The sequence below is a fragment of the Triturus cristatus genome, chromosome 8, assembly GCF_964204655.1.
Source record: "Triturus cristatus chromosome 8, aTriCri1.1, whole genome shotgun sequence".
Lineage (NCBI taxonomy): Eukaryota > Metazoa > Chordata > Amphibia > Caudata > Salamandridae > Triturus > Triturus cristatus.
Window position 1 is genome coordinate 836,554,617 of NC_140591.1, and position 10,242 is coordinate 836,564,858.

Below are 10,242 nucleotides of genomic sequence, written 5' to 3' on the forward strand. Positions count from 1 at the left end.
CCTTTAACTCCCTCAATTGGGATTTTCTCTTGAATATTCTCGAGCACCTGGGTTTTGGCACCTTCTTTGTGTCTTGCATTAGGATACTATGCACTAACTCCAAGGCGCTGGTGCACGCCAATGGGGTCCTATTGCATGCCTTCCCTATAGAGCGAGGTACAATTCAGGAATGCCCAATACCATTATCCCCTCTTATTTGCTTTGTCAATGGAGCCTCTGAAGACATGGGTCACATGAGACACTCACGTATGGGGGTTTTATTGGGAGTAAGGCCTGGAGCTCTGCATAGCCCTCTAAGCCGATGATGTGTTTCTTTTCATGTCCCACCCAGGGAACACAGTAAAATGACTACTCTGGATGTTGAAATGATATGGGCAGGCCTCTGGCCTGCAAGTAAATTGGACCAAATCCATCCTGGTCTCGTTGACCGGTGATGCAGAGGGGACGAACTGGAAGATCCAGATAATTGTCAGTCGGCCCACATTCTCATACCTGGGATTACATATTTCCCTGCTTCCGGCCCTCGCCTGGTCCCTTAATCTCACTCTCCATGGTTGCAAGAATGCAGAAAGACCTCACAAAATGGGCCCAGCGGCCACTTCATATCCTAGGAATGGTAGTGCTTTTCAAGGTAATGATGCTATAGCACTGTCTGTGCTTTCTCCAAAAGTTTCTGTTGGACTTGGCCCTTTTTTGTAGGGTCATTCCTAAACTTTTTGCCTTTCTCCTAGCCTTTTTTCTGACATGGTGTTGGTGGTTTTAGGACTCTGTGTACTTTAGCACTGCTGTCCAGTGTAAAGTGCGTGTGCTCTCTGTGTTAAATATGGTAAGATTGGTCTACACCTGTTTGGCCTATTTAATTTACCTGTCAGTCCCTTGTAAAGTGGTATCCCATACACCCAGGGCTGATAAATTCAATGCTACTGGTGGGCTTGCAGCGCTGATTGTGCCACCCACCAAAGTAGCCTTTCAAACCTATCTCAGGCCTCTGCCATTGCAGGGCCTGTGCGTGCAGTATTACTGCCGCTGTGACGTGGCACCTAAAGTGTGTGCCATGTCTGTGACCCCCCGTTTACTACATGTCAGTCACCCCTAAGGTAGGCCCTAGCTAGCCCTATGGGCAGGGTGCATTGTAGGTAAAAGATAGGACATGTACCTTAAGTGTGTGACATGACCTGGTAGTGACAAACAGCCATTTTGGTTTCTCACTACTGTGGGGCCACCCTTCCTTAGGAATGCTTTGGGGATTCCCTGATAAGTCTTTCAGTGGGAATTCCTGATATGGGAGGAGCAGCGTGGTCAAGTTTGGTATGTTTGGAATAGTGATAATAAATACTACGCAATGGTGTGCGCAGATTTATTATAACTATTTTAGAAATACCACTTTTAGAAGTTGGCATTTCTGTGTGCTATTTGTCTCCCTGCCTGATGTGAATTGCATGTCTGGCTTTTGAGTGACAGGGGCTGGGTTGTGTGTGTGGCTCCAGGAGGGGCAGGGTGAGTCAGCGCTAGGCTGAATGGGATATCTGCATTTGGAGTGGTGGGAGGAGAAGTCCCTGGTCCCTGAATAGGATGGTGCCTGCCCTAGTGAATGCTCCCCCCCTGTGGTGTTTCTGATGACGAGCCCCCACCTAACAATAGGGAAGAGGAGCCTGGTAAACAGAGTGCTCCAGAACCAGTTGGTACTGGTTTCCCCAAGCCCTGGGCTTTGTAGACAAAGGGGAAAATGTACCATAAAGATAGGGGCTGTGACCCCATGAAGAAGGTTGTTCCTGTGCTTACTTGGGCTGGGTCGAGACACCCTACCAAGAGGAACCGCCGTGGGACCCAACTGCAATTTTTTGGGTGTCCCAGCATGCTGACCTGCCTGGCTGCGCTCCCCAGCCCCAAGCACTGTCTTCTGCCTGCTGGAGTCCCTGCCCAGCCTTTTCCACTTCACGTGTGGGACCTTTAGCGCCTCGTGAGCGCTCTACCGTCATTTCCCAAAAGAAGAGGAGAGGAGCGTGGGGTCCCTTGTTGGGAGGGAATCCCGGCATGGGGATCCCCTCCATTGATGCTGTGGAGCGGGTGCCTACCCCGCATTCTTGGCATCCCGAGCAGGTGCCCCCCGTGTTTTATGCATATTTAATTCGCGGGTGCCCACCCCACGTTTTATACATATTTGATGAGCGGGTGCCCACCCCGTATCTTATGCCGCATTTGAATTTATCTTATTGGCGGGAGACCACCCCACATGTTGCCGCTTTCCGCGGGAGCCTACCCCGCAGTGTGGTTAACTTGCGGCGGGAGCCTACCCTGCACTGTTGCCCGCCGAGAGACAGCTGTGCCTGACTTACGGGTCGCCGCGGCCAGGCGACCCATAAGTCAGGCACAGCTGCCTGTTTGTGGGCAGGGTGCCCCTGCGAGTGCAAAGGAGGACGTGAGCCCTCCCCGCCTCCGCGCGACATCACCAAGCTGAAGAAGCCCCAGTCCCAGGAAGAGGGACCGGGTGAAGAAAAGTAAAGGAAGAGAGTGAGGAGGTGGCTGCCGGCCCGAGCGGGACTCCCGTGTTGTTGAGGAGGAGCCCCACGGGCAGCCTCGCAGGCTCCTTGCTGGAGTCCCGGTCCCAGGAGAGGGACCGGGTGAAGAGCAGAGAGGTCCCGTGGAAGTCCAGAGGAGCAGAGCCACCAAGTTTGGTGGCTCTGGCTCCTCCTTGACTATCAGCACTCACCGTGCCTGAGGAGTGCTAACACGGCTCCGCCTTCAGCCCCCGCTCACCGGGGCTTTGACTTGGTGGCTCTGCTCCTCTGGACTTCCACGGGACCTCTCTGCTCTTCACCCGGTACTCCAGCAAGGAGCCTGCGAGGCTGCGAGGCTGCCCGTGGGGCTCCTCCTCAACAACACGGGAGTCCCGCTCGGGCCGGCAGCCACCTCCTCACTCTCTTCCTTTACTTTTCTTCACCCGGTCCCTCTTCCTGGGACTGGGGCTTCTTCAGCTTGGTGATGTCGCGCGGAGGCGGGGAGGGCTAATGCTTATCATATAAGCATTAGACACCCTCCTAAAACATCATAGCATGACATTAGGCATAACCACATTAGGCCCAAACCTCTTGGTGGCTTGGAGGTTTGGGCCTAATGTGGTTATGCCTAATGTCATGCTATGATGTTTTAGGAGGGTGTCTAATGCTTAGGTCATTATTGTACCAGTAGTTACTGGTTGTGGTTCATATTTACTTACCTGATCTGATGGTTCTGACTGTGGCCCGATTGGCCTGGTGCTGTATATAATCCCCTGTAAATTGTTACCTGGTGCCAGTTGGCACAGTGTATATGTGTGACTCTGATTCTGATGTGTTTATGATAATAAAAAGGCTATTTTTGAAATAACCTTGTGTGGAGTTTCTTTTGTGGTGTGCCTAGTGTGTTGCTGCTGTGTGTGTGTGTTGCGCAAATGCTGAACATTGGCTCTGAGATAAGCCTGAGTGCTCGTGCCAAGCTACCAAGGGGGTGAGCAGGGGTTATCATCAGTGTGTAACTCCCTTGCCCTGACTAGAGTGGTAGTTTCTGCCTGGCTTTGGCGCAAACCTTAGCCAACCAGAAATCCATTTCTAACAGTTTCCCTATGTGATGCCCAAGTAGCGGGTTACTGTGATCCGAGCTAAGATATTGTCCTATCTCTGGGGCAACCAGGTTCCAAGCATTGCTTTTGGTAAATCTGCTCAATCCACCTTTGATCGGGATATGGCAGCCTCAGACGAACAGCTATATTAATAAGCCTCGTAACTAATGGTTTTGAATAATTGGCCCCATGGGGGGCGAGCAGACCCACCCTTTCGGACTGAAGTGACAGTCATGGCCCATGACAACATTATGAGGATGATATGATACGGGGTTCCTGTGCTTGCTCCCTTCTGGAGCTTTCCAGGGTGGTATTCTTGGTATGGAGGTTGGTGCTTAGCTGGATTGGGTGGGACAGGAAGATTACTCCTCAGCCCACCTCTGGAGAGCAGTTGACTGGGACAGTTTGCATGCCTCCTTAACATCTCTAGGATGGGGGAATATATGAATTGGATTATGAACACAGTCCTTCCAGGAGGGTCAGGCAGACCTTAATCTGCACCAATCTCAACTTTATAAATTCCTACAGCTTCTTTATGCCATGATATTTTATGGGGACTGTATTGGGGTGGCACCTGCATTTAGCCCTCTGCAAACCCAGCTATTGATGGGGCCCATGAGTCAGGGAGGCATTTCCAGCATCTATAAATCCTAAGTCATCATCAATTTACCAGATGTGCTTGTCCCAATGACGTCCAAATTGGAATTATGGCTGGGTCTCCTGGAAAACAGTGAATGGAAGTAGGCCGATATGGCCCTGAGGAAGCTGTCAGTTTTCTGAAGGTTCTGATCGATTCAAATGAATTCTCTGCATATCACCTACCTGACCCTGATGAGCTTGAGGAGGGTTCATCAGAGCTCCTCCCCTGCCTTCTCATGTTGTGACAAGAAAGGCACTGTCTTCTATCATGCGGTTTGGACCTGCCCTGTTATTGAACTCTATTGGGTTGCCATCTTCAACTCACTTCCACAAGTTCTGGAGCAACCATTGAACCATTACTGCATGTGTCTCTTTTTGGTGTATTGCAAGATCTGGAAAGGAGTTGAAGGGAGCACTGATTGCTGAAAAGAGATGTTGCTTGGGCTTGGAACTCAGCCAACCAGACCTCATTGATAGCCTGGTGCACGGCAATGGACTGATGTGCAAAAATGGAGAAACCAGCAAGTGTGGCTCTGGGTTGCCCACGCAAACATAAAAAAAATTGGAGCATGTGGTAGGGCTATTACGGTGACCTTTTTGTTAACAATTAATGTGAGGCTTTCACAACTTCTGTGTTTGACTTTGTGTGCTGTAAGACTTATTGTTTTCTTTCTGTACAAGATCAGTAAAATGTGATTTATTAAAAATTATGTATACTCTGAATTTGCTCAATTTGTTGTGAATATTAATAATATTTTTGGGGATCATCTTTTAGGAATTAAGGGCCATATTTATGACATTGTCACTCAGTGGAGCACAGCAAGTCACCTTGCTGTGCTGCGTGACAGGCAATGGATATGGAATGTGTAATTAATGGAATACAGCAGTTTCCTGCCTTTTCCCCTACACTGGCTCCATTTTGGCTCCCTAGCACCAACTCAGACACCCTTGCACCATGGTGCAAGGTTGCCTTTTTGCATGCAGGATTGTGCAGGAAGGGGCATCCTCCTGCACAAAACAATCCTGAGAGATAAATTCCTTTATCTATATGTGCTGTAGAATACATAGAAAGAGGAAGTAAGGAGGAGAAATACAGATATTTTTCCTTGTTGCACCTCTCCTGGAAAGGTGTATCTTTTTAGCGCATTCCCAGATTTACCAGTTCTGGTATATCTGGCAATGCATCAAAAACCAAGGCAGTTGCATGTGAACACCCAGGCAATGCCCATGGAATGCCCCCCTAGCACAGATTAAGGCAATGCAGCTATTTACGCTGTGTTGCTTTACTTAAGATTTATGAAGCCATTCAGAGCCAAGCAAAGTGGCCTTGCTTGGCTTGATAAATCAGATTTTTCAGTTGCGTCGTGTATGTACCACATTGTGTGGTGGAAGCGCAACACAACTGGGGTCATCAATATGGCCCTAAATAAATAATGCTTTGAGAAAAAATTATTTTTCAAAGTATCCCTTGAAAATTAAAAATTTTCATCAATGTGAAACTTTTTCTTCTTAGAATGCTAACACTTCATAAATCTATGAGCTGGTAATTTTCCGAAACACTGGTGTTTCGAGGTTGGCTAAAATAGTTCTGAACATTTGAGGTTGGCCAGAATTGTCCTGAACATTGTCCATGGGAACTAGGTATATACCTAGTCAGTTGTTGGCCACTAGTACCTGTTTCCTGATTAAGTGATAAATGATGCAGAGGTCAATAAGACACCCTTGACACTTTGTTTAATGCTGGCAAGGATTTTGCGCTGGTGAACTGGGACTTCTTGAAACATGTCAAGATTCATATGCGTCTCTCCTCCCAGTTCACCAGGTTACTTGGATCTTTGTTTAAGGGTTCCAAATCTAGCCCTATCTTTGAGGAAAGTATTAATGGTAGTTTCTTGGCTGAGCAAGCTACTTGACTGAGCTGTCCCCTTTCTCCTCTATTAATTGCATTGAGCACCTAGCCAGAAAAATCAGGGATGATCTTACAGTCCTTATTAGTCTCAATTTGGATGACATGGCTATCTTTCTACATCAGGAATGTGGGGGGGGGGGTATGCAGTTCCTATAAGGGAGTGTTAGGGTTTCTAATAGGTCTGTATGGGTGGAACCCAAGGGGTAATTCCCTTTTTAGAATTGGAGCTCTCACACACTCAAACGAGTGTCATGCTTCATCATGGGGCTTTTTCTCCTTGTCTAGCTGGCGCTGCAATGCTCGATGGGCACCCTTGAGGGTGTTGTTTGATGGAGATCTTTATCCAAAAGAAGCGGTATGTGAAGGACCTGTGTAGGAACCTAAGTGTAGATGTGTGAGTAGTGAGTATAGGAGTGGTGTGTAGCTAAAAAGCAACAGGTGAATCTCAGGACTAAAGACAATTTATTTGGTGAGTGCACTTTCCTGGTTAAAAACAATGTGTGTTACCATGAGAGGTAATGATCTAAGTGAGTCAAAAAAATCAAGAGGTCAACATTTTTCTTGCCTCAATTACCAATGAATGATCTGGGCAATTCATCAGGACCGGGGGGATTGAATTCTATCTACACAATGCTTAGAACCATTAATATGCAGTACGTGATCCCACTTGTTTACAAATTAGACCGAATAAAAACCTGACTAGGCTGACCTTCTTTTTTGGACCTAATCAGGAGGACCCAATTGTGGTTAATCTTCTGCCTCCTCGAGGTCATCTAGAGAGGCATGCTATATTTCAGCATAATAGTCCTTGTGAAAATATTGCAGTGACCTACCCTTTCTCCAGCTCCTCGTTCTCATCAAGAAAAGTTAGCTAGACTATTTAGGATGCTAGATTAATTCTCCTCCATTTCTGGCTATAGCATAAATGTGCTGAATATCAAAGTGTTCTTCTTGAACTCACTGGAGACTGCATTTCTTCTGTCCCTCAAGGGAGCAATAATTCCTACTTTGTTTGATACTCTAGGTTACGGTCAACAATTGATTCAATATTTTTGTAAAAATTACATTATTAGAGCCTTTTGAAAAAGGACCTGCAGACTGAGCATACTATTTCAATATAATTAATAAACAGGATACATCTGATCAAAATGGACATCAGACCACCATACTAATTTCTGTTCCATGCTCACTCTGTACACATCAAGCTCCTTTTTCTCATAAGATGAATCAAATTGTAGGGATTGTTTTGGTCAATGATGAAGACCCACTGGAAAAGTGGGTAGCAAAGAGCGGAATAAAAAGTACTATAGAATGATGTGAAGCCCTACTGGAGCTGCATCTGATTTCAACTGCTCCTAATCTCAGAAGAATGCAATATTTCAATATCAGTTTTACTCTCCGTGTGTGTGAAGAATTACATAACTTGGGCATAGAACCATTGCCTGATAAATAACAGCAACATGGATTTGGCATTGTCCCCTGGTAATGATATTCTGGCAATAGGTGTTTGGGAGGTTCATCAAAACCATACATAAAGTGGTCCCTAACTCAGGATTATGGAGTATAGGCACACCCCACACAATTCACATAAATTGATTTTCATGGGTTCACTGGTTGATAGGTCCATCATTGCAGAACTGTGGAGATTTTAACAAATTGTAGAAAAACTGAAAAGTCAAAATGCAATATAGCTTGTAGAGAGAGAAGTTCTCTAAAAGAAGGTAGGTGAGGTCAAGAACTCTGGAAAGACCTTGGGGAACTTGTGAGGAATTTATGGGATTTATTAACCAATTCAATTAATTGATTTGGATTTTTTTTGAGGTGTAACGCATCTTGTTTCTAGAGGTGTGCAAAAATATTGAATTACTATACTTGGTATTTTTAATGAATTGCAAAGGTATTTGTGGTGTTTTATCTCTGTACGTTATTTTTCCACAATTAAAACAAAAAAGAAATGAAAATCTTTGTGCAATGTTTATCTTGAAATACATGTTCAGGTGAGTCCATTGTCACTCACAAATGTTAACTATATTATTATATCTCCAATTAGGGGAAGTTGACACAAAGAAGAAAGAAGGCACAGAATCAGTCCATAAGGTGGAGAGAATAATCACACATCAAAAATTTGTCCTGCAAACCTATGACTATGACATTGCTTTATTGAGATTGAAAGAGCCCATAAATTTCACTCAGTATGTTATCCCAGTGTGTATCCCAGAGGTGGACTTTGCCGATGATGTACTCATGGCTCAGGAGGATGCAACAGTAAGTGGTTTTGGGGTCATCCAGCAGAGAGGTCAGCAGGCCTTCAAACTCCAAGTTCTCCAGGTTCCATACATTGACAGGCAGCAGTGTATTGAATCCAGCACCTTCGCCATCACAAAAAACATGTTCTGTGCCGGCTATGACACAGAGGTCAAGGACGCATGTCAGGGGGACAGTGGTGGACCTCATGTTACCCCGTACCGAGGCACCTTTTTTATTACCGGAATAGTGAGCTGGGGAGAAGGTTGTGCACAGAAAGGAAAGTATGGCGTTTACACCAAGGTGTCAAAGTTTCACAAATGGATAAGAGCTGCAATGAAGATTAAGTCATAAAAGTAGCACAACAAGAATTAACAGAGGTAAAATAATACTGTCTGATAACCACTGCATGATAACACACAGATGGGACCTATGCTACTGGCCTATGCCTCATGATGAGTCAAAATAAATCAAGTGCAATAGACCTTCAAAAAGTGCCATAATATAAGACACCAAGAAAATGCACTTTTTATTGACCGGATTGGCCTTTCTGTATTCTGATATTGTATTTTTTTTTAATTTTATAGATCCTTTATCTACTGTGACAGTGTTATATGTTAATGAAATAAACTGAAATAAATAGCAATGAAAACATGTTCTTACTATCGGAGTATGTTTTTAAAAGGACACACGCCTTTCTCTGATCAATCAAAAGGCTATAACATAACCGAGAAAGGGTTCACTGACACAACATCGATGTAAAAAATATAGACAACAAAAATATCAACTCCTATACTTAAACAGGTAAGCACAAAAATATCGACTAAAAAATATTGATGTATAAAATATCGACTTTTATACAAATATAAAATAAAATAATATATATTAAATATTAAATATAATTTTAACCAAATAAAATACATTTAATATACATTTTAACAAAATATAACTAATAAACTTAATAAAAAAATAAACACACAAATAATAATTTATACATATATTTTTACTTTAAAACAATAAATGATTATTTTTAATTTATGTTAAAATTTTAAAATAATATAAAAAATAATATATATTAATGATTTAAAATATACAGGCATCGAGAATCCGGACAGTTTAGTATTACCCCACGAAATGCTATCTCCCCAGCTGAATTCTGTGGAGGGAGTTAACTTAGGAAGCCCGCCCCTTCCAAAGATAAAGAAGATGACTATATTGTCCTGGAACGTGGCGGGCTTATCAAACAAGTTAAATTGCATAGAGTGGGGATTCTTAGTGGACCACAAGGATATTTGTCTCTTTCAGGAGACGTGGGCTAGGGTGGAATATCCCAGAGAGGGTTTCGCAACTTTTTATGTCCCTGCTAGGTGGGCTGGAAAAGGACGGCCGTCAGGCGGCCTTGCAATCTGGGTAGCCGCCCACTTGGGCTGTACAGCATAGATTATGCTTACGCACTCTGCAGACCTTCAGTGTATACTCCTCAAATGGCCAAATGCTTATAAATTGGCCATTGTGAATGTGTATTCTCGCCCAGTTGGTTTGAATATGGAATCGCCCACTATAAATGAATTGTCAAATTTCATCAGCTCATTGCCTGGTAACTGTCGCCTTCTTGTGGCGGGAGACGTCAATTGCCAGTTTGAGCCGCTTTCAGGAATGAGAGAGGGTGCCCTTTTGGGTGAGGATGATTATTGGGGGATTCCACCATGTCAATCGCCATCCCCAAAATTGTGGTCTCCTCTGGCGGTTCAGATTATGTCCTTCATATTAAATAATTCTTTGAGGGCCTGTAATGGGCGTACCCAGTCCGATAGCCCTTCAGTGTGTACATTTAATAGGAAGGGGCAGGAAT

At 44.5% G+C, this 10,242-nt stretch overlaps 1 protein-coding gene across 2 annotated transcripts in view; it reads left to right on the top strand.

Annotated features, from left to right (window-relative positions):
- Positions 1-9,044, top strand: part of LOC146805144 (coagulation factor X-like) — a 218,089-nt gene extending 209,045 nt beyond the window's left edge. For both annotated transcript variants that reach the window (XM_085622316.1, XM_085622317.1), the window contains one exon: positions 8,197-9,044. In XM_085622316.1, the coding sequence (XP_085478442.1) occupies positions 8,197-8,744 (548 nt within the window). In that variant the 3' untranslated portion in view covers positions 8,745-9,044. The remainder of the gene's footprint in view (positions 1-8,196) is intronic.
- Positions 9,045-10,242: the final 1,198 nt, after the last annotated feature.